Source organism: Anser cygnoides, chromosome 7 (genome assembly GCF_040182565.1).
Source record: "Anser cygnoides isolate HZ-2024a breed goose chromosome 7, Taihu_goose_T2T_genome, whole genome shotgun sequence".
NCBI classification, from domain to species: Eukaryota; Metazoa; Chordata; class Aves; order Anseriformes; family Anatidae; genus Anser; species Anser cygnoides.
Window position 1 is genome coordinate 19370392 of NC_089879.1, and position 25464 is coordinate 19395855.

Below are 25464 nucleotides of genomic sequence, written 5' to 3' on the forward strand. Positions count from 1 at the left end.
ATTGTAGCGCCTGTTTTTCAGCTATTAAAGCACACAGACTGCCAGCTTCATTCTCAGCTTTGCTGTGCTACTGGAGATGCCCAACTCCTCATTTCCTCCCTATAGAGATATAAGTTAACAGGCTAGATTGCTTCCTTGACTAAATGCATACAGCATGAGCCTGCAGGTCTTCCTTACTTCAGCCAATGTTTCATAAATACCATTGGAGGTTATTAGCTATATCCATCCAAAAAGTATCTTTCACTACTGCTTTATATTTTCCTTCTGACTATAGACAACTTTTGAAACAAGAACTTAACACTGAGGATATTCTGTCATTTCATGCAAGATGTGCACCATAAGAATAAACGTAAACTTCAAAAGAGAACTCAGGACTTCTATTTTTAGGAAGAGACAGGAATCATTTATGTTTCATGTTCATGATCTGGGCTTCAATTACCAAGAAAGAACTGCAGCAGCCATGAATGTGGCTGACAGTTACTCTTCAAGAAGGAAAAATGCACATAAGAAAATTGTAATAGCTTTGCAATGTGCACACCACTTACTAGATAAGTTAATTAAATTGTTTATGGCAGATGAAAGAATTAATGGTCTAGGAACTGTCCAACTATTCTTTTCAAGAAACAACAAAAGTACTAACTAATGCTTTAGAAAAGAAAGTGTGTAAGATTTTTCAGACTTTAAGATATTTAATCTTTTAACTAGCTTCGTAAAAAGATTGATTACTTTCTCTTTATATTAATACTAGGAGGACCCAGACAGCAATTTAATACTACAACAAATACACCAGTTAAAATTAAAATAGGGTAGAGTATAAGCAGTAGACTTTTCAGTGGCCAAGTAATAAAGTATATGGAGGAAAATCCCAGCACTGCAATCTTTTTTATTTTCCAGCCCTGTATATAATAAGGGTGATGATGACCTGTCGAACAGAATCTGTATGCCTGAAATTCTCTCTCTAACCCCTATTGATGAAGAGCATCTCGCCATCAGCTCAACATCTGTGACCTCACTTTCACATGGAGGAAGCTCTGAGACACTCTCCGCAGCCTTGGTGGCACCACAACCACGTGTTTGTGGCCCTTTCTCCTCATCCCTGCCTGCTAGAGAGACACATGGCAGTGACAATGAATGGGAAGACTTGGAGGAACCGGAGGAAGAGAAGGACAAAAAGGAGGATTGCACTAGGGTACGTGATAGGCACTGGAGTATTAAGAGGCAGATCATGGCTAGGGAAAGGACAGCTTTAATAATTTACCATTCTTAAAAACATTATTTTTAACACATTACCTATGCTATTTCTACATGGCTTTGCTCACTTTCCACCAATGTCCAAAATCTTCAAATAAAGCAGACCTCCCTGTATACCCAACTCTTAACCATTTCCTTAAAGGCGATTTCCTTCCCCTTGCCATATTACTGTTTCTTTAACTTACCATCACTGTGCAGTATTATTCCCAGTATACAAAGGCCTAAGACCCCTCCTGTTCTCTTGTAACACCTAAAATTAATTGGAATCAGCTACTTCGTTGTTTGGGGTTTTTTCTGTGTGTCTTTTAAACCCATGAGCAAAATCATTTTGTTACAATGCTAGTACTGTAATGTCCTGATAAGAAACTATGATCCCTGTACTAATTACTATTCAAAATACAGGGCTCAGTCCTGCCAAAAGCTGAACATCTTGCATTCCTGCTGACACTAATGAGCTCTGAATTGCTACTAATTTGAGAGCAGTGAGGACAAAATTTAGGTCCAGCCATTTCCTTCAGTGGGAAAACAATAGCAATAACAACAGCCGCCTCTGAACCTTACTATTGTAATGCTTGTCAGTTCAGAGGCCTCCATGCCTTTCTTTATACATTTTAAATGCCCAGAATCCAGTCCCGGATGGCCTTCTGTGCCTTATTGGGCCTTATCAATCAGTCACCATGAAGCTCCACTAGATAGATATAAAGAAGTAAAATTAATTCTGGAACACTGCAGTGACAGATCAGAGTAATCTTTATGTATGCTGCTTATTTATATCACCTGAGCATCTGATTCCGATTTGCATATAAAACAAATGCAAGATGTTAATGAAGCAACTAAAAAGCCTACATCAAACATATCTCGTGTTTGTTTTAATAGGAAATGGAGGTCTTTGTGACTTTAACAAGGTCAGAGAACAATGGTTATGGATTCTCAGTGGTTCTTAACAAAGTGGACAACTGTCTGTATGTTGACGAAATCTTGCATGAGCCTGCCCTGTCTGATGGAAGGCTGAGAAGGGGAGACAGAATCGTTATGGTAAAGTAATCCTTTGAATTTAAACATAGGAGAAAGTATTTGCAGATCAATGTCATTTAACTTCAGCATTTCTCATTTTGTAGGGTCTAGCTAATCACGTATTTATGCATGCAAGTGCAAATGAATCATATAATAAATATAATTCTGCTGACTTCAGTAGGATAAACTTCAGACTGAATAGATTGTATGACCAGGCAAAAAACAACAATCATCTAGCAGTTATGCAATACAACTGAGACGCTAAATGGCTTCCTAAGTGATATAAACTGCATTAATGTAGTGGTGGCATGCAAAGGATACAGGAATTATGTCCTTTGCAGTGTTTGAACAAAATGTGTTTTAAGGTTCATCTTCAATTTGTTTCATTAGACTTGTCTTCCTTGCTTTTTGCTACAAGACCTCAAGTTTCAAGAAAAAGAAGCTATTTTTATGAAAACTGTACATTCAGAAAAACAAAAGTTAAAAAAATTCTTACTGCAATTGTAACTGTTATATTCACAGGCATTAAGTGACACAGCAAAGCAACAATATGAGAGTGAACACTAATTTAAGTTCATACACAGTATTTGGGGTGGAGGGAGAAGTATAATGATGGTCAATGAGATCTTTGACATCACTGTAATGGTTTGTCATTTAGGTGAATGGAATCAATGTCACATCTTTACCATGCAATGAAGCTCTGACTTTACTGCACAACTCTCCTCCCGATCTGCACCTTGTGGTTGGCCGTGCTGGCAGCGATCCGTGTCCTGCTGTTAGGCCAGATGACATTCCTGAAATTACTCTCACAAAAGGTGCCAACGGACAGCTAGGTGTGTAGTAAATACTATGAATGCTATTTTAGACAGGGATTACAGCAGTGGTATGATAATCATAAGCAACCGTGGTATTGGATCAATATGATCCTGAGTGACCTTGACACCTTTATGCTCTCCTCCATCAACATGACTGTGGGATGGAGAACTTTATTTTGGGCAGGGCCTTAAAGGGAAGATAAATATCTGTTATTAGACCAACTAAGCTGTTGGAAGAATTATCTTTGTGTTGTCACCTTATCAGCTGAAGTTTCTACCAGATCTGCAGTCACATATTTTTATGTTATTGATACACGGAGAAACACTAGAAGCTGTTTGTAGTAATGCAGTAATGATAAATATCTATTTCTGGGTAGACCCAGGAAATGGTATAGCTATATTTGCTCAGATACAGCATCCTGTTCCCAGTTCAGAAACTAGCTTGTTTGGAAATTGCTTGAATATCATTGCACAACACTGTTCTGTACCACATAGGTATCTCCTCAGTTGTCCTGTGTCTCCATTCCCTGTTTGAAAAAGAGGATTGATATCACACCCTCCATCACTCTAAAGATTGCAAGGCAGTTACACAGACTGGTAATGACGGAGTTACTGCTATGCCGCACAGTCTTATTCAAATGGATATTCAACATCAGGTGAAATAAAGCACTATGGAATAGCTGAAGCGTACGGATGGACAATACCATTTAATTTTTTTCACTGCTTTTCTTTTTGTTTAGCACCAAATTGTATTTCATTCTCCCTCTCTCACTGGGGCAAGACTGCTGTTTATAATGTTGGTGCTTTGTTCAGCCTATTTTTCAATACCACATCTATTCCATCAGGCTTCACCTCACTGACAGTGAAATTGAAAACATGCTGTCACAAAAGATGTTTTGTCTGCATTGTTCTAGGCTTGAAGCTGACAGGAGGAGCTGGAAGCAAGTTACAAGGTATTTATGTGCTAGAGATAGTGCCTGGCTCCCCTGCCAGTGTGGAAGGCAGTCTGCAGCCACGAGATCAGATTCTGTACATCTGTGGGCTGTGGACTGAGGGCATCAGCCTGGATGATGCAGTGAGAGTGTGTGAAGCTGCCACCCAGAATGTCCAAATCAAAGCAACAAGGTAAATCTGAGCCGACATGCAAAATCTGAACGTACTCAATCTCGGTCCTAATGTTAAAGGAGGTTTCTAAATTTTATATCAACAAGTCAAACAATAAAACCAAGACAAACAACAGGAAGAATGCTGTAGCTCAGAGGTCTGAAGGTGTAACCTGATGCACGACATCAGTAAGATATCTTAACTCCTTCTAATTATAGCTAACATAGAATGATGTGAGCATAGGTAAACTCACACAACACGAATTGTAACTCTTCAGACTTCATCATCCAAACACCAGTGTGAATCCTTTAACTACCTCTGATGGGAAACTTTGGGTTATTTCCAACAGCCAAACATTTTAGAAAGGTATTAAAAATCCAGCGTTTAGTCTGCAGCATGTAAAAAAAAAAAAAAACATCCCAGGGCTGATGAATAACCTGCAGTAAAGAATTTCCCTCAATGGGTCTTGACTGCGCTTTAGATGCTGTGTATTTTGCAGTCTGACAGAGGCACAGGATACAGAAATAGCCTCTGGAGACCTTACAGTCAAATAGTCATTCACATACTTTGGGGTTACTAAGTTAAATAACTAGATTCAGCAATAGTGTCTGTCACAGCAATCTTAAAGTAGTTCAAACATTTATCAGTGTTTTATTAACCGGCACTGTGCTAGCAGGTAAAGAAACTCCAGCCACATTATATTTATTGCTGTATAAGCAGCTAGTAGGCAACACACACTGATCTTAAGAATCTGCAGTCTAAGGAAATAAACAGAAAAAGGGGAAAGGAAATCACAAGTGACCACTCCCACTTCAGAGGGGAACTGAAGCTGATTCAAAATATACCACAAAGCAGTTTTGTACTGGGACAGATGGTGTAACGTGTTCTTTCTTTTCTAAACCCATTTAATTAAAATGTTTTGTTGTTGTTAAAGGCTGTCTAATATGTCATATATTGATATAAATGCTCTTTAGGAAAACACCATTAAGAATAACAAATCATAGAGCTGTAATTTAGACAACTGACTTTTTCAGAAATAGTTTTCGTATGTGCTTTTACAAAGCATGCAGCTCTTAATGGCTCACATATTTCACTTTTTCTGCCTCCAGAAATGGCAATCCAGTGGTTCCTATAGAGCAAGAAAATAGTAAGTAAGGCTAATATTTGGGGGGTTGAATTTAACATTTGCTTCTGATTTTGGAAATAAACATAAGGCATTGACTCATTGCATTAAACATTTATTAATAGATTGTAACTTGGCATTCAGCATTTTTGTTAACGTATTAAGGGTCTGAAGAAAAACTGACAGCTCTTTACAGACAGAAATAAAACACAGAGTTCTCTGTAAAAAATATTCTTCTATTTTCATCCATGTTTGCATAGTCAGTTTCTATTTTTTAAATTTGTTATTATTTAGTGGGAATTTTGTGTTCATATTTCAACATCTGTTTTGATGAAAACTATTCTCCATGTGGTTTTCCAGTGGTTTTGAGCTACTCTTTAATATGATGCCATGACTTATTTTCTTAGACCAACTTTTTAAACCGGTATCTATAATAATAAATGCTCCTTTAATATAGGAGCATTCCTATCAGGGAACTATGTATATTACCATAACTGACACACTACTTCAGTGACCATCTGCACTACAGAGGCTTGACCAGAATTGCTCTAGCAGTAGAAGCAATCTTAGCAAGCAGAGGCTGCAGCGGCACAGTCAGAGGGAAGGACAGCTACCGTGCCTATGTTGTGTCTGTTCTAAGGCAAGCTAGCTACAGATCTACTACTCTAAGACAACTATCCATGTGTATGTTTTTACAACCTGAAGTAGCTTATTTTACTTACTAAAGAACAAGCTTCTTTGAATTTACTGCAAGAGATGAGAAAAGCTAAGTGTACTCTCAGTTTCTGCAGTACAACTAAAGTAAGGTAAACACACATCCTGGTAGGGCCATGGTTACACATCTGTGCTCAGTAAGTTTTGTAGGCTCCATGGGATTTCTCAAGACACTTTCAAAAATAAGTTACCAGCTATGATCCCTCTCTCATGCAGATCTATTTACTGTTCTCTGCCAGAGAACTGCCTCTATTATAAAATCAGGTTCTTCCCTTTTGTAAAGGGCTTTAGGAATCTATAATAATTTGTTGTTTGGTGTTCCATTTGCTATCATCTCTGATAGATTTAATCTATAAATCTGTAATAGTTTGCTAACAAGGAAGCAAGCCTTCATTCTATGTACTCTCTTAGTTACAAAAATATATATTAAAATTTCAAATGAAACGGAACATTTTTTAAGAAACAAAACAACAACCAACAACAAAACACATACTTTTCTGTAATTTATACCTTCAGAGTACTTTGTGGAAGACAAGTAAGATTACCAATATATGGTGAAGTGAAACTCAAAGGGTGGGGGGCGGTGGCGGTGAGGGCAGGGTGGAAGTCAAGAAACGCACTCTGGCTTCTTACATTGCCAGCTCTGTGGACACAAAGATGCCCTGCTTCTTCCTCTGCCTGATCACTGCCACAGGTCTGGAATGACTCATGCGGATCTCCAGTTTTTGTTACAATTTTAAATATAGCAATAAATGAGATGTAATATTCCTGCAGTTCATGAAAGAATTATTTACATCACTGCACAACTTGGCAGACTTAATCATGCAATAATAACTGTCTCATGCTGCCTCATTAAGCATCAATACTGGATATTGATGCTTTGTTTCACAATCTAAGCACAGAGTTTACATTCCCTTGGATATATGAAGCTGAGCGGGAGGTCTGTCAGAACAAACCTACATGTATGTTTTTAGGGCCACCTGCTGAGACAGAAAAAGCCAATATTTCTCTCTCAGATGAAAACCTGAACTCTCAAGAACAGCAACTACCACATCAACACGGTAAGGAACTTGATTTTTCAGCTAGGGTTTGTAAAATTTCAAGTTCTCTCTTAAAAATAAATAAATAAACAAATAAATTGGTAGATGGTATTGGAAGTACCTGGGAATGATTAATTCGTAGTAAACACAACTGCATCCCTCAGAGTATCAGCAAATGTGTATACATTGCCTGCTGTCCAGCTGGTGTCTCTGACCCTGTAACGTGCAGCTTTTAAAGCTTGTTTTGGAAACTACTCTCTGGGAGGCCAAGGGTCTACAGGGATGACATGCAGAGGGCTTGCTTCAGGAGCATAACAGACCAAGCAACATGCATAAGCCCACAGGAATTTTTTTTATTTCACACATCAAATGCGATATGCTTTATTATGTCTCTAACTATTATGATTTTGAGTGCTATACTACAGAACATTTCACCAATAAAAACTGTTGCTGGTTTTTCACAGAGGAACATCTGAAGGAAACAAACTGTGGCACTCAGCAAAGCACTCCTGACCCTCCAGAATGCAAGGCAAGTGACAATTTTATCAAGTGCAAGGTGGTCCATCAAGTAAAGTGAGCTATATTGAGCTTTTTTTTTCAATAGTGGTATTTAATGTATTTACTTCATCTCCGGTTTCTTTGAAAATGTGAACAGACTGCATTTGGAGAATGTACTGTGAAGTGGTGAATTGCCTCAGCATGCACCGACCAGCATGCGCTCAGCACTTCCTGGGGTCAGACCCTTCTCTTGCTGTTTTTCCAGAGTATAACATCACTACTTTAACAGCTTGGCAATAAAAGCAAGACTCATACGATGTAGCCCCTCTATTAGGTCTTCATAGTACTCTTACTAGCTTAGAAGATTAATCCCTAACTTAGAAAGAAAGTACCACAGGAAAGAGAGATGCCACAGCATGGGATTCTGGGCAAAATAAGTGTAATTGTAATCAGGATGTGTTTTCCACAGCAATGTCAAAACAATCCTTGAAGCCTGAGATTAATGTTTCAGTCTGAAATTCTAAAATTGAAAAGAGAGTAAAATTACTCCAAACCTTTAGAGTATTATGCGCTATTGACATAAACCAGACTGGTTTGAATTTACAACTAGTAAGAGTAATGGTATTTCTGAAATGATGAATCCCTAAACTACACGGAAGCAGGAAGAGGATGAATTTCCATGCAAAGCATACAATACTTCGAAAGACTTACAAGTGCAAACATTGCTCATGTTTGTGCAATGTGGAAAATAATATTACTTGGAATTGAAATTGCCCACTTTGGGACTGATATTTCATGGGACTAGATTTACTCTTTTTCTCTTGGCTGTGGTTTACAAGAAAGGGCTGCCTCTTGTTAAAGTTAGACCTCCAACCTGGCAGAAAAATTAGAACAATTTTCTTACTTTTGATTAAGTCCTCACTATTACTGCTTCTTCCACACCATTTAATCCATGATAGTTTGTCTGTTCAACTCACTACAATAATTTCTGAGGTTGATATGTTCACTATTGGAACCAGTCATGATGCAAGTCATAAACATTTCTAGGTTGCTGCTCTTTCTGACATAACGCTTGACCCTAAAAAGGCAGCTGACTGTAAAAGTGAATGAAGTGCTAAAGCCAAACAGACAGGTATGCTGGGGCTGCAAGGTTAAGATTTTCATTATGGAACAATAAAGGAATGGAGTACTTACTGAGTTACTGTCATGCTGGAGATAAAAGGGACTGGTCTGTCAATGAAGGCAACATATCTGATATATTACAGAAGGATTACATAAGTACACACCACCTTGCTCTTGTACTCTCCAGCTATTATTAAAAATACTTGTGGAAATAAGTATGTACTATTTTCATTTTGATACATACATGTAGCTGCTATGTTAATCACTGGAAGTTCCTTCAAGGGAAGGAGATATCCCCCAATTTACATCAGCCAGTACGGACTGTAAAGCACAACAGAATTACTTCACATTAAAATGCAAATAAAACAGAACCCTGAATAAACTCCAACTGTGTTCTTTTGTATTGTAGGATTTAGTTATTAAGATTGAATTGGAAAAAGCAGAAAATGGAAGCCTAGGATTTGCACTGGTAGGCGGCAGAAATGGCAGGGCTATCCTAATAAAAGCCATCAGCCCAGACAGCATTGCAGATCTGGATGGGAGGCTGCAAGTTGGTGACATCTTACTTAAGGTAAGACTTGTTCTTCATCATTTTGGCCTATTTTTTTTCTCAAGTTACTCTATAAAGAGCATCCTCTTCAGCATTAAAATTGCTCAGACTAGAAACCTGAGGTTGCCTGGCACAGCAAGAGGTGGAAGATGGTGTCGCTGGACTCCTGGGGGTCAGAAGGCTGCTCTGGGCCCCCCACCCTCACTGACCAGTTCAGCTGGTGTGGGCCTGGACCCCTCTACAGCGAGAAGGGGGCTGCTGGGCCCAGTGAGGACTGCACATGAAGAGGCCAGAAAACAAGAGTGAGCTGACCAAGCGTGCCCCTAACAGCTAGCCAGGAGAGGAAGGAACCTGGCATCGCTGCCAGTATCAAGACAAGCAGAAAGCACTGGAATTAGGGCTTTTGAACTTGTAAATTCCTACTGTCCTAACCACCTCTTAGCAACCAAACTTCTTTTTATTTTTTTTTACTCCAAATTCACTTTTCTTCCCTCTCCAAGAGGGAAGAACGCTCTTTAAACTTTTTACATTTTTTTTTGCTTTTCTATTTTTCATTACCTTCCTTCTCCCTCTTCCATGTGAGGAGTAGGAGAAGTGATGCTCTCTCAGTGCCCTGAAAGAGAGGCAGACTACACTTCTGGAGTGTGCTGCTAGCAGTCATGCTATAAAGAAGCAGAGAGGGGAAGATCAAGCAAGTCACTAAAATAGGAGGGAGAGAGAAGACGTGAGATGCAGGGAAGATACATAAAACGTGCACAATGTTGGATTATATGTTAAAAAAGCTTTCTGTTACAGGAATCTTATTTTATCATTGTATTTTTTAGGTGAATGACACTTTAGTGTCTGGTCTACCACGCCAAACTGTTATAGATTTGCTGCGCAAGGCTCAAGGCACTGTTCAACTCACTGTTTGCCGAAGCATGGCTTCACGTGCGGCTTATGCAGGCAAGCAGAGCAATAGTGTACCTTCCCCTCCAAACACAAAAGCAGAGCCCAGTAAGTAGCTTCATCCACCCATTACATATTAACAGTGGGATTATGTGGTGCCTAGACTCAATTTTCCCATTAGCTAAACAATTTAATATTATTAACTTTACAGTTACTTCTGATTCATAGCTATAGACACAGACAAGTTCTTTGCCCTGATTTGCAGCTCTGGCTAGGCTATCCAAGACACAGGACCACAGAGAAGGAATGCCCAAGACCCTCAGAGATATTTTAACTCAGCTTATGCTTTTAAGTCATGATGGTTCCTGGTGTGTGCTGATTTTAGCCAGCTTTATACAAGTCTCAGAGAGAACAGGAGCCAATTAGTGACCCAGCTGCTAAAATCTATTTCCCACGAATTTCACATCCTAGCAGTCCTACCTCATCTCTCAGAAGCACAACAGCTCCTATTCTGTCTAGCAGACAACTCCTCTTCCTTCTGTACTTGCTCACATTCAAACTCAGAAACCTCTGCTCCCAGGCTGATTGCTGTTTGAGCACCCGCACGCCTGCATGCAGTAGTACTTAGGGAGCTGATTAACTCTGATGGAAGAAACCTCTGTTGCAGGCTCTGCTCTGCTGAATACACAGAATTAAAATACTAATTACAGCTGGGAGTGGAAGCAAGGGTATACTATTACCAATAGATTACGGGTTTCTATTCCTCAACTTTCTATTTCTTTGAATACTGAAATGTTTCCTACAACATGGAGAGGCTTCAATGGGATGAATAAAGAATTCCACCTTAAAATACCTTCTAGCCTGGTGGTTAGAAATTGAAGGCTTTGTTTCAAATCTTCCCATGTAAGAAGGAGATTGCTATCTGCTTTCTCCCAGGCAGACTAAGGAGAGATATACAGTAGATTATGGATTTTGGACATGTTTCACAGCAAACATTTATGCATCTTGTCAACTTTACTGATGCAAACTTACCTCCACAGGTATTTTAGGCAACTCTGCTCTCAGGGAGCAGATGCCTGTATGGTTCAAGGATCTTGATTCTTGAATTTCAGTATCTGACTACAAGAATGAACCTAGTTCTCTTCAACTTCTAGCCTGTGCCATTAGCTCTGGACAATCATTCACTTACTGGAAACTACTCTATGTGATTCAAGAGCAAAGCTTTCCAAAAGAAGAGTTGTACCAACAAGGGTGGGAAGGGGTGCCAGGTGGATCATCAGGCAGAGCTGGGGAGAAGGAGCTGTGAGTCCTTAGCAGCTGAGGACTCTGGGACAGCCACAGTGGGACTGTCAAAAGAGGCTGACCTTGACGAATCTGAAGTAAATAAAGAGAGTGGATTATTTAAATTTTCATTTTTCTTTCCCAGCACTTCAGAATCCAACAATCAATCTGTATTATACAACCAGTGCTTTAAAGCATCTTTCCATAAGGATGAGAGAACTGTGCTTGACACAGGCCTGGAAGCATGATGTTCACTGTCCCATCTCAGTTCTAGTTAGTTTTGAGGGTAAATGATGCAAAAGTAGGATGGACATGAAGGTATAAAAAGGTTAATTAAAGCTCTAGCCCTATTAAGGGCTGTAGAAGCATTACCATTCATTTCACTAAGACTAAGCTTTTCTCTGGCTGTGCAACTTTAAGGAACTAGCCGTGGGGATGCTTATTTGGGTCTCACATGACATTTGTAAATTACACAGTTGCTGTGAAGTTTAAACTCTTTTCCTGGACCAGTAAAACCCAACGGTACTATAGAAGCATTGGCAACATACCACGTCTATGGCATATGTCCCTTAGCACTGCAAAGGAATGGACTAGGTTTGACTCTGTTACAGGGTTTTTTTGTAACTTCTACTGATACAGAGGTCTACTGCAGTGCATCTTCTGGCCATATGAATTATGCTGACTCCTTCGGCAGTGATATATGGCATTTGTGCTGTTTTGCCCCCGGATATTTTTTGCCAGTTTCTGGCACTGTATCTCAGTGCCTATTTCAAGACCAAAAGTACTCTGGTGTAGATGGCACTGAAGAAACTGATCTATATTTCCACACTTCACAGGCATTTTACCTTAATTTTGTTTTCTGTATTTAGATGACAACAGTTCTGAGAGAAGCCTAGGAGCACAGTCTGTTTTCACTTTCAAGGAAGAAGAATCCAGCCAGATGTGCAGCAAGGTAAAATCTGAATCCGGCTTTTAGAAGTTACCAGGCAATGTACTCATATGTTTGTTGACAAAATGGGTTTGGTGCAATGCAGGCAAGAACTACACCTCGGAGAGGTGGCGAAGGAAGGTTGCATAAGCAAGTCTCATTCTGATACTTCATTATATTGGAATAAATGATTTATTAATTTTATCTTTTTTCAGTATTTTAAAATAAATATAAATTGAAAGATTGTTATTAAACTGTATTTTGATTAATATTTGTAAGCCCAAGGCCCCAAACTTCTTCAAACATGGTCTTGCTTTTGAATCTTAGTCAGTCCTGCAAAACAATCTACTTCAAATTTTACATCATCTATCACTTTTAAGTTTTACAACTATAAAAACTCCCCTCAGGAAATATGATAAATATAGGTCTTTTTATTCTCCAGAGGAAAAAAACAAACAACAAGCATCCAAATCTTGCCTCAACCAATATAGTCAAAGTATATAGTTAAGTCTATCTAGCTCAGGACAGCACATGCCTAACTTTAAGCATATGCTAAACTTTTTTGCTGAGTTGGTTCCATTAGTTCCATTCTTCACTATTTCCAGCTTGTCTTTAGCTGTCTCCTATGAATAGAAATAATCTATGCTTTACTTTATAGAGCACAGCTGCCATCTACTCCAAAGATTTAGCTTAGAAAATGACAAGCTACTGGAAAAAAATATGCAAAAAAACCAGCAGCAGTAAAATACTTTTCCTTGGCATAAAAGAAAACTGAAATCCATATTGTGTTCTCCAGTCTGGGTAGTCAGTAGATGCAGAAACTGGGTACATGAATTCATGATTAAGTATGCAGCCATGAATTCCCATATTCTAATGGAGAAATACAAGCATAAAAGCAAAAGATTAAATACATTTTTTTTTAAAAAAATGTGGCAGATACTGTTAAGATTCTGTGGGGTACTCAGTAGTCAATACTACGTAACATGCTAGGGTGGTTTCTGAGTGCATCTGGAATACTAATCAGGGAAAGAAGATGAAGAAGCACCACTGTGAATTAAAATTTAAATAATTATCTGTCAAGTGTTACAGCTGAGAAGGAGCCACTTCCACATACTAATGACAGATGTCCTGCATCATTATCTAAATGCAGGACCCAGTTGTCATTCTCTAGGACTGAAAAACAGCCACCAGTACTATTGCTTCTACTCCATCTGGAGGGCAATCAAGGGTCTGCCTTCTCAGTTGAGTGCTTCTTCTGTAGAGCAGCTGCACCCTGCTCCTAACAGCTGGCCTTGTTGTGTCTGAGATAAAAAGGGAAATTATTACCAGCCATTCTAACTCAAACACTGGTGTTTTCTGCTGCCAAAAGCTGGGAGGTGAGGGGCAGAGTGTGACTCACAACTCCTGTGATCATGCTTTCTTTACGAGATCAGAGAGGATATAATTAACACAAACCTTTTCAAAGTTTAGCTGTGCATGCTAGGTTGTAGAGGTGTCTGAAGACAGCATTGTTATGAAGCTCAAAAATATAAAAAGCTGATGTGACTTTTTATTCTGAGTAGATACTTTAATGCTAAGTCAAAGTTGTATAGACTATATTTTTTCCTAAAAGTAGAAACTACTTTACTTTCCCTTTCCTTCTTGAGTGAAGGATACGTTTTTGTCAGATCTGTGAAAAAATGTTAATGAAGGTTACTGACTACATTCTTGATGTTTCTGTGTATTGATTTTTTTTTTTTTACAGCTATTTCTAATTTTATATTTACAGGGTCTAGAAAGCACACACGGTTTCCCTCTGCAAGGTCAATTGGATGGACAAGACTATCAGGATATCATCAGTAACACTTCAGACAGGTAAGTCTTCCAAACAGAGTAACATTACTAAAATAAAAATCATGGATAGCTTACTCTTCTATTTCCAAAGCTGTCTGGATATGGTATACAAATATACTCATGTTCTAAATAATATGAATACAGTTCTATTGAAACGCAGCTCCATCTGCAGTAAGAGTGGCTAAACAGCTTCCACACAGCTACTGGGAGAAATGAAATGGAAGCTTCTAGGTGTAGCTGAAGCTCATGCAGATATGCCTTTGATAGGAGGAGGTGAGCACGGGGAAGTGCTACTGTGTTGGTGTGGGCAGGCTCCCTATGGGGTTTACTGAGTCTTCCCAGCAGGTCCTGCAGCCTGGCATAGACCCTGTGCTAGTATGGCTGTAGTGATGCAGATACTGAACTCCAGACATCTGGGAATCAAGAGAACTTGAGGGTATTACTCCTAAGAAAGTATGTCGATACATAGTACAAGAAGAGAAGAATTTTACTTCAACTGTGTAGTAGAATGGGAAACCAAAGAATAATGTAGCATTGATAAGACATGGACAACTTTGTTTACTACAATGATACAGAATATATGAAACATGATTGTCTTCTTTATCATTTATAGCCCATATAAATAGAAAAAAGGAATGAACACTTACATCTAAAACCTAAAACTTCCTAAGAAGAGTAGTTGGCCAATCTTTAAGGGGCAACAATCTTCCCTAAATTACCTGCTTACAGAGAACAAGATTGAAAGAATCTTTGAGAGCATGTGCAAGTGAGAATATCCATGTGAACATAGGCTCAGTGCCACTTGCTTTTATCTCATCACTAATATAACATTATCTTGTGTTATACCAGGTAATCAGGTGTGATTGCTATTGAATTACCTTGTTCTATGTGCAAGATGCTTAATGCACCTATGGCTAATACGAAGTTATATGTAAGAATAACTTCTAGCTTTTCTGGTTGTCTTGCTTTCTACTAGCAAGACAAACTAGCTTTCTGCTCCCTGTTCTGTGTTCTGAATCTCTTTTATTACCTGTACTTTCTGGTAGTCCTATTTTCTACTTGCAAAACCCTTATATAACTTGTACAGCCCTCAATGATTATTGATATTTGCAAAGCTGCTACTTAAGATGGAGAGTAAGGTAATAATTTAATAGTACCTTTTACTATTTCTTACACTATGTTTTATGATCATACATGATCCTATCCTATATAAAATTATGGTAAGCTTAAGCCTATTCAAATAATTAAATATTAGGTCTGCAGAGTACTGGAGTTAGCTACTATAGGGATCTTTGATCCATTCTGCATACAGCATTGGTGTATTGTGAACGGTAGGCCTATTATCTACCTAAAAAATATTTAAGTGCTCTAAAATTCTCTGAATACCTTAAATAAATAGGCTTACTTGTTAATATTTCTTATGATCACCTAACAACTAAAAATCTGGGTCATACATGAAAAACTGTCTATAACAGTGAGAAACTTTACTTTCAAGGATGTCTTCTGGTAGTTTTTTATACAAGTTATTTGCTCATCTCTCAGAAAAAAATAAAATACCATAGGCAGATAATAGTGCTCCAGGCAAAATACAGGGGTATTTATATTAGTTTAATACTCCTTGAACTTAGGCTCTTCAGAGTTCACAGTAGTTCTTAAAAACAGTTTTTCAAGAAAGTTCAAATTCAACTGAAAATAGATTAAAAACAAAACCTTTGTACACAGCTTCTGCCACTTCATAAAACCATTCAACTAATGCTTTTTTACAGATCACAGAAATATGCAGGATGTGAAGGTTGCAGAAGACAGAGTCAACAGTCTGAGTCAGACAGCTGGAGCAATGAAGATGATGATATGCCCCGCAGGATTTCCATCCTACCTAGAAGTAACCATGCAAAAACTTCTTGTATCATTCATGTAATAAGCCAGCTCCTCCATATATCTACAGTGGGATCAACACTAATCCCTTCTATTTAAGCTAAGACTTTCATCTTTGTTTCTCAAAAGCATGACCACTCAGGACACAATTTTAACCTCTGATACATATGAAGGCCATCAAACCTTTGTAACATCAACAAGAAAGCAGCCTACACAGGAGCTTTCCAACTTGTTTGGAGAACTGTGGGGGGGAAGAACATGAGGATGAGTATAATTAACTGAATGTAGGGAGGGCAGCCTTACTGGCCACCGTCCACTTGCCACTGCTTTGAGCACCTCTACTTTGGAGCTCCAGTTCCCAAAGGATGGGCAACTTTATGCTTGTTTTTTCTTTTGTAATGTTATATATCATGTTCCTCCCCAAAGGAAAATATCTCAGTACATTAATTATACTTGGTTAGGTGCGCAAAGTGAGGTAATAAGAGGAAAAGAAAACTATTGAATTTATTTGAGCAACATCATGACATTTGTTCAAATCGTGCACTACTGGATAGTGCAAATAAGTGATGCATTGGCTGAAAAAAATGTGAACATTGAAGTTTAGTTCAAAATTTATGGGAATTTCCCAGTGTGTAACTCAAAACTTAAAATTCTTAGTTTGGCCTAAAATTAATACAATAAAAGCAGATGGTTTATCTTGCAAGAGATACAGTAAAACTGAATAGGGTAGAAGGCCTCTTTCATATATGAAAGGCAATGTCAAAGAAGGTGTTGAGAACTAAGAACAAATTCCAGTAATATATAAAATGTGGTTGTTATCACCAGATATGATAGGTCCTTGACATCATTCTCCTCTTCTCTCCCTTACTTCTCCCCTACAATTCAAAGTTCACCTGTGAATTAATGTCTGGATCCGCAGCTGCATAAAGGTGTCCACAGTATTCTTAGTCACTACTCACCGGGTGTTCATGATTAGTTTATTTAAATCACTTTTTTGTTCAAAATACTAAGAAGGGCTTCTCTTAATTACAAGAAAAGTTCAATGCTTAAAAACAGCATAGCAGCCAACATAACAGCAACATGACTTGAGGCTTTGGTCATATGAAAGTAACTTAATTGGAATATGATTTAAGTCCTCTGAGGCACTTTATTCAGGAGTGGCAATTAGGAGTAGAAAGTAGGATCAAAAAGGGGTTTCATCTTATAGATGTAACAGCAATGAAATTACAGGTGTGTGAATCTGTAGTGAGTTAGGCTCAGACTCTAACTGCAAAACTATGGATGTTTAAAAGCTGGTGATTTCCTCCTGCCAGGACTGCAATGACCCAGAAGTCTAACTCTGATGAACAAATAGCAAAAGAAAGAGATGTGTATAGGAAATAGCTCTCTCTAGAGTGGGGGATTTGTCTTCACTGGCACTCTCAGCTAACTTGTTAACAGAAACACCCTTGCATCTGCGAGGGGCAGAGAACAGAAAGTGAACAAAGTGTCTTAGAAGCTCAGGCAAGGTGGTTGCCAGTTGTAACCCAAGACACAAGGACAGCAAGCACAACACTTTTGCAATGAAGGTTAGTTAATGGTAGAGATGATATACTACAAGAAAAAAACAGAGAACACTGCTCTTTGTCTTCAGCCTACAGCAAAGCTGTGGAACACATCAGGTTTTCTTTGTAACAATTGGCATGTTTTGCTTTGACAACACCCACTAAGGACAAATTCCTTAATTCCTCTGCCTTGAACCGCTATTTTCTACAAAAGAAACTACTGTTTTTATTCTATGGAAGTAACAGAAGTTGCTGAAGAAGTATGCCTTCTTTTTCAATTGCTCTAGTAGAACAGGGATATTTCTGGAGACTTAAATGTTTATCCATCTTCTTAAATCTGTCAAGTTTTGCATTAGAACATTTACTTCAGGATGAGCTAATTAGTAAAAATGAATCCTGGTTTTGGTGCAGCAAAGATACTTCACATCTTGTTCTTGAAGGAGAGTGTGAATTAAGATGAAGAGAACAGAAGATACTTTCTTCAGGGAGGAAAAATTATTTGTAGCAGAGGGGAATGGCAATACTAATTTCCAGGAAACTGCTGGAAACATGAAGATTTCCTGTGAAGATGTGGCCAGAGTCTCCTATATCGATATAAGCTAATGTTAAAGTTTACAATTCTGCAACAATGGTTTATTTTGAACAGACTGTATTTAGAAACTATACAAAGCAAGAAGCTGCAGTAGTTGGATCTACTTCCAAATTCCACAAAACATGTTGCTGGTTGTATCCACGGTACTGACTTACTCTTCTTTCTGCTGTGAACATAAGTAAGCCAAATATATATATATATATATATATTTTTTTTTACATTTCACTTACACATAATATGCCAAAATATACTTGAGTACTGCAGCCCTCTGGTTTTTAAAGCCAAGATTTACGCTATGAACAATAATCATTAAAAACTCCTTTGTTTTTTTTTGTTGATATATAGGCAGAGCCTTCGTTTCTGAAGATGAACTGATTCACTTAATTAATTTTAAACCATCACTGACTGGAGTATGTCCAAGGACTGGCATTAGAGGTCTTATTCAAGGCCTTCAGTCAAGGATTGAGAATCAAGAGGTGTTGAAAGAGTTTATGGTAAAGTGTAATTCATTTTTAAGACCTGAGTGTTTAGCAGAGCTAAGTGACTTTTAGCAGCCTTCAACATACTTTATGGGAGATGCATTTGTATATCTCCACTGACTCCACTTTCTCAGAGGATTATTTCAGTCAGGTGTCTGCTTTGCTTTTTAGGTGATGCTACATTATCTGGATCTCCCCCTTCCTACACAGTCAGGTTTACACTGTTTCCTGTCCAAAGATCCTGCCCACACGGAATGGAAAATAAATACACAAAAGTACAATAAGAATCACCTTAATATTGACTAACTTCTTACTGCCCCTTCAGCTCTCCTGAACATCTGCCCAAGAACTATTCTAGGGGCTGCATTAAAGCAAGAAATCCAAACACTTAGTCAATGAAAGGAAAATGTTTTACGCAGTGCTCCAGTGATCCATGGAATTCATTGCCACAAGATGCTATTGAGGTCAGGGACTTTGTGCAATTAAATTAGAAAGTAACATACATAGCAATGAAAATACACAACTACATCTGATGGCAAATAAATTATGAAAAATGTAAAATTATGAAAGCATATAAAATCTCTTGTTTTGGTATATATAGAGAGTACTCAGTATTGGGGGTTATCAGCAAATTCCCAAAGAAAGATTGTTTCATAATTCTTCAACACAATGCCAAAATTTTCATTAAAGGATGCACTCATTACCAATGAAATAGATTATAACTATTTTTCCGTAGTATTTAGTGTTACCAATTTCTCTCACTTGCCTTATGGCTGACTTTCTGGGTACAAAATAGCACAGGTTCACACGTATAGGATTTGTTGACTTTTGCCAAGAGCTCGAGAACGTGTATTAATTTCCCTTCATTCCATTCCAGATGTAAGCATAATATGCTATGAGCTCAGTCATGCATCTGCTCATAAAACATAAAGATCTAACACGAAAAGCACAGGTTACCAAAGTCAATGGATACTTTTTCTGAGTAAAAGCTGTAGTAACAGATGAAGATCTTAACTGTCAAATATATTTCAGTCCATATACACTGTATAGTGGCATAACGTGAGGGCTGAGCATTGTGCAATGCATAGCGAAAAGGTAAACAAAAAAAGAAGAGTGAAGGTAACTCAAAACTGTAAATGAAATTAACTTGCACCTTCTTGCTTCCTGGCTACACTGCATTGCGTTCCCCCAAATTTGCTATGAAGTACTTAGGACCATATGATTTGCACTTAACATCATTGATGTTGTTCCCTGTATCCACCGCTTCCTCTGTGATTGAAAAGTACCCATTGAAATTCATTATCTGTTAACAGTGCTATAGTTGGTTCTTCAGTCTGCATGTTATCGATTATGAATGCTGACGTTTGGCCAAGGCACTATTCCAAACATTTGTTTTGCAGCACCATACAATAGGGACGTGTAATTACAGGGGCTGAAGACTTGGGTTGGAAATCCCCAGAAATTTTGTGCAGACTGAAGAAAACCCTAGGCAATTTGAATTCCTCGCGTAGCAGTTTAGGGAACGGTGTGCTGATTCTCTTAAGAAGTCTGCTTACCAGTCTTGGGTCTCATACAACAGTGAAGTTTACTCACGCTGACTCTGTAGTTCTTCATAGGATATGAGCATGGATTGACTATTTCTCTTTAATCTAGGCTTTAGAACATGTGAAACCAACAGATGACTGCAGAACTGGCAAAGCACAAGAAAACAGGGATAAAAACAGATATCAAGATATTCTTCCATGTAAGTATGCACACTAAGCACATACATTCAGTGAACAACACTGGAAACCAGAAAACAGCTATAACACTGGGATGTAGGAGGTAAATCCCACCACAACCTTTGCTACAGAGAGCTCTACTAATAATGAAGTGTGTTAAGATTTTTCTGAGAAACGAAGAGTTGACGTAAGGATGTCTGCATTGCACAGGAAGTTATTTTCTGAAGTATCATCATCCACAAGGCAGGACTTGGTCTGGCAGGGGGGGCAGCTGTCTTGGTGCTTCCTTTTCTTTTTCTCAGAGATAGTGATCTGCTACAGTTGTGTTGGCAAGTGTAACTTGAACTATAGTAGCAGTTCTTTAAATCTACAGCTTTTGACACAGCAGAATGCTGAAAAGTACAATGGAAATCATGGAGTTATGTAGGTCTTGAAAAGATAAAAGATTCTTTCGGAAATATTTGAAAGCTGAATAACCAAACAGATCTTTCAGCTGCTCAGCTCTGATCTAAGTCAGAAACAAGTTTCATCACTTATGTGAAGTAATTTTAGAAGGAAGATTTGAATCCAAGAGCTGAATGACTGTTGTTAACAAGGATTTTCAAAACCCAATTTCCAATTTACTGCCAATTGATTCCCTGAGAGGTATCATGACAGAAGAACACTTTCTGAACCCTTGATGTCATTGTAAACTGCAGCACCAGAACAACATATGCAAAATTTGTCACAGTTACTTCTCTATATTAAAGTACAGATTCTTAAAATTTTCTTGTTTTATAACCAGCAACAATGTTCCCATGCCATACGCTCATAGCAGTGTTGAATATGCTATTTTGAATTACTGCCAATAATTCTATGGTAATTAGAAGGACTGTCAGACTGTTATGCAAGTATCTTAAGAGAAATAAAGCTGCAGTTAACCACACAATTTATCTCCAGGAATTACTATTAGGAGTGATTAATATTAGTGCCGCCAGCCAAATGTGTTCTGAAAACCAGAGGCATACTTCACCGCTAGGGGCTGAGGTTCCCCATCTCCTAGATGCTAGGTATGGTACAGCTCCATTTCAGATCTACAGCTGAAATAGCAACTTTCTGTTTCTGTCCAGATGATAAGACACGAGTTCCTCTGGGAGAAAACAACGGCTACATTAATGCAAGTTATATTAGAATGAAAGTTGGAGAAGAGGAACATTTCTATATTATAACCCAAGGGCCTTTGCCTTCCACCATGGCGGATTTCTGGCAGATGGTTTGGGAGAGTGAGTCAGATGTGATTGCCATGATGATGAAAGAAACGGAGCTAGGAAAAGTGAAATGTCATCGATACTGGCCTGAACCTCCACATGACTCCATAGACTTGGCTAACTTCCATCTCAGGCTAGACAGTTACCAGATTCTGGAATACTTCATAGTTAGAATAATAGAAATGATCAACAAGCAGGTAAGTTGAGTCTAGTTAATACTTTCATATACAAAGAAATTGATTAGTTATCTCACATGATTTAATAGTGGTATTATTGTTTGTTTCTTCTGTAACATCTACTCAGTACAGTTTTAGGAATGTAAAAGTCTGAGTAACAGGAAGGAAATTAAGGTAAATGAAATACTGCTTCTTTGCTTATTGCACAAGCAATGGATCCAATATTAAAAACACTTGGGTGAGAAAGTCCAAGAGTTCGTCCTTTAATAACTACAGAGTTGCTGTGTTCAGTATTTTGCAGAATTGCTTACAGTTCTTATCAAATCAGATCAGTAAGGGCTGCCTGGGTGGGTTCATATTCTGTAACAGTGGATGGAAGGAATGATTTATAGAAGGTGGCTTTCATCCTAATATTTAAAAGGAATGATAACTTTTTTCATTTGTGAAAAGACATGAACACACATGAAACTAAAAAACGAACAACTCGTTTTTGAAGAACAAATACAGAACCCAATTGTAAGGACATGGAAACTGGGACAAGTCCACCAGTCTCACCTCCATATGAAACAAAACATTGCAGAAATTTCTGTGGGACAGACTGATTAATGGAATCATTTATACAGTCTTACTTGTGCCAGCCTAACTTAGTATCTATTTTCCTAACAAGGCAGCTGTTTATATTAAGAAAACACAATTCACCTTATGTCACTGAGTATAAAACATCGTAATTTGATATGGGTCTATCCAAAAGATGATAGGAAGATTGGCTGTTATATGAGATTGGGTTGCTATCTTGTTTCAGTGAACATGTTATTTTTGCAACATTTGTCCTGGACCAGTATCAAATTAATACAGAATCATAGATTTACTTCAGCAGAAATCCAGGCACGCATTCAAATTCTTCTAAAGGCAAAAATCTAGGTAGGCCTTTTCTATTCAGTTTAACATAGTCAATAGGAATCCACTGCCATGCGAACTGGGACTTTGGAAGGCTTCAGTCCTTACAGTTCCTGGATTCTTTTATACTGAAGATCTTCAGTTACCTAAAAAATCATACTTGCTGAAGAGTTATTGGCTGGACTCAGGTCTTTACAATGGAAGTCTTTACCAGTATAATACAATACTATATTTTTTTTTTCATTTAACTTTTTTGACATAATAAACAATAGGGAACAAAATTGTTATTTGTATTCATTTACTTTAATTGTATTTATTTGCCTTTTTCTTGAATTTATATAGCTATATTACTAAGCTTCCAGTCAATAAGCATTTCTGGCTTTCTCTTCCAGACAGAAGAAAAGCGAATTATAAGGCATTTGCAGTTTACCACTTGGCCAGACCATAGTACTCCCAAACTGGCTGAACAGCTTGTAAAATTTATTTGCTACATGAGAAAAGCTCACAGGACAGGACCTATTGTTGCTCACTGTAGTACTGGGATTGGAAGAAGTGGAGTTTTGCTATGTGTTGAAATTCTGCTGAGCTATATAGAAAAAGATCTATGTGTAAGTATCAAACAGATCATTGTTAAATATTACAGTAAATATAAATATTACTGATATAGATGTCAACAACATATGTAGGTATCTTACTACATATGTTACTCCTGGTAGAAATTAATCCTAACAAAATGGAATAAATGCTGCTTTTGTTATTTCATAAAACAGAGATAATAACTAAAAATATACCACTTGTAGAAGAACTGAGCCCCAGCTTTCCCAACAGAACACATTCAAGTCTTTTTTCATAACTTGAACATCAATAAAATAAAAATTGTTTTCTCTTCTGATAGTTCAACATTAAGCACGTAGTGAGAGATTTGAGAGAGCAGCGTTTTGGCATGATCCAAACTAAGGTAAGTTCTCAATATTCTAACTAGGCTGTGATCTCAAAAAGCTTCCATTTGTGGTACATATCCTCATGCTTTGATAAATCTCTAGGTCAAAGCTGAATTTTAGCCCTCTCATGAGGAAAACGACAGCTTTGCATACAAATGCTGTGTATATTTAAATACAGAAGATCTGTCCCTTACTGGCTAACTGAAATTAAGAGGAAAAAAAAAAAAAGAAAAAAAAAAAAGGAAAATAACCTCTACGTGTAGCTTGCAGGCACTTGAAATTCACTTCAGAGCACCAATATAGTACAGATACATTTCTTCTTTGGGCAAAAAGAAAAGTGGAGCTCACCAGTGAAATGGGTGAGACTCTACCCTGCAAAACTGCAGCCTTCAGTTGAATTCTTGCAATCGCTGAGCTCTCATTGTCCTTCTACTGCTGAGCTAAACCTATCCCCGAAGTGTGTTCACACAGGAAAAGACAAAATAAGGTTAACACAACTTAGAGCAAACAGAAAGTGGGAAGAAAAGTAAGACAAGACTAGGATAAATTCTTCTTGTAGGCAAGTATTAAAGCACATGCTTCAGGAAAATGACTGAGCACATGATTAAAATTAAGCAAGTAGATAACAGCCATTGACCTCAGTGAGATTTAAGCACATGCATAAAGGTACTGCACTGAATCAAAAAGAACTCCTGAACTTTTATGAGTAATGGAACAAAAAGATTGAGGATGCTCTTAAATGCCTGAATTTCTGTATCCCTGTTACAAAGATGCTGGTGTTAAAAACAGCATGACAGCCAGTCCATCTTTTTTAGTCTAGAATTTTTGTTATATTTAATTGGATGTTTCACACTGGTGTCTCTGTATGCAGGATCAGTATCTATTCTGTTATGAATTTGTTCTGGAAGTCCTTCAGAAACTTCAAGCAATGGATTCCTGTTGACTGCAACATGTCTCTTCCTTGTTGTTATCCCCCTTGGACTCCAGGGGCCACTCAGCAATTGCTTTAAAGGAACGTCAAGCCAGCACAGACAAGTGTTATACAACATGCTCTGTCAGATTGCTCTGATTTCTAAGAAATTTAAAAACCTTGCTTAACATCCCCTTGGTAAGTCATTTAAATCTCTGCGTACAGTGTAGAGAAACAGCAAGCCACAAGTGCAACACTGCTGTTAAATTGTCATGGACACTTTGTGTGTTCTATTGAATAATATATTAATTATTAGGAAAATATTTTTGTACTGTGACAAGGGGGTAGCAGCCTTTGTAAGTAGCTTTACTATTCAGAGGCCAAGTAAAGAGATCTAAGACTCTGCTGGTGTTGCTGGAAGATTAGTTGTCCCTTACATACAGTTGTGCACTCTTGGCTTCTGGACAGCAAATCAGTATTTTTTGTAATCATGTTTTTGTGTGGAAGGACTCAATTCGGTTACCTGTGGTTGCTTGAACAATGTGGAACCATTTCCAGGCATCACTCCAGCACAGGAATTTATACCACCATCACTGGACATCTTAAATCAAGAAACTGACAGAAAAATAGGATGCCTTTAACCCTTAGCTATTTGTCTTCAAAGCAACAAGAGAGTTCTAATAACTGGACGGGATATTAATATTTTCCAGCAATATGAGCAGCTGTAGATAAGGTCAGTATTCTTCTATTCCACGTCCATGTAAAAAGGAATGCAATACAAAACCAAATGAAATGACTGTGTGTGTCTTGTGGCACACATACATTTCATCTTCCATTGAACTTTTCCATTGATTGACTATCTTGTAATTCTCACCTAGGAACTGATCAAAACTATGGGAAGTCCCATTGGTTTCTTTAAAT

At 38.0% G+C, this 25464-nt stretch overlaps 1 protein-coding gene and 1 long non-coding RNA gene across 10 annotated transcripts in view; one reads left to right on the top strand and one right to left on the bottom strand.

Moving 5' to 3' along the window:
- Nucleotides 1-25315, top strand: part of FRMPD2 (FERM and PDZ domain containing 2) — a 73505-nt gene extending 48190 nt beyond the window's left edge. For 3 of the 9 annotated variants that reach the window (XM_013198841.3, XM_067000968.1, XM_067000970.1), the window contains 18 exons: nt 895-1189; nt 2128-2286; nt 2924-3098; nt 3995-4205; nt 5294-5331; nt 6996-7082; nt 7526-7590; nt 9091-9252; nt 10056-10227; nt 12270-12352; nt 14097-14182; nt 15928-16043; nt 18518-18666; nt 20305-20395; nt 21482-21816; nt 23085-23300; nt 23588-23650; nt 24505-25315. In XM_013198841.3, the coding sequence (XP_013054295.3) occupies nt 895-1189; nt 2128-2286; nt 2924-3098; nt 3995-4205; nt 5294-5331; nt 6996-7082; nt 7526-7590; nt 9091-9252; nt 10056-10227; nt 12270-12352; nt 14097-14182; nt 15928-16043; nt 18518-18666; nt 20305-20395; nt 21482-21816; nt 23085-23300; nt 23588-23650; nt 24505-24576 (2575 nt within the window). In that variant the 3' untranslated portion in view covers nt 24577-25315. The other 6 variants (XR_010832987.1, XM_067000969.1, XM_048069258.2 and 3 more) reach the window with 6 other exon arrangements.
- The window catches only part of LOC125183399 (uncharacterized), a 145118-nt gene that overhangs the window by 54291 nt on the left and 65363 nt on the right, over nt 1-25464 (bottom strand). The gene's annotated exons all lie outside the window — the stretch shown is intronic.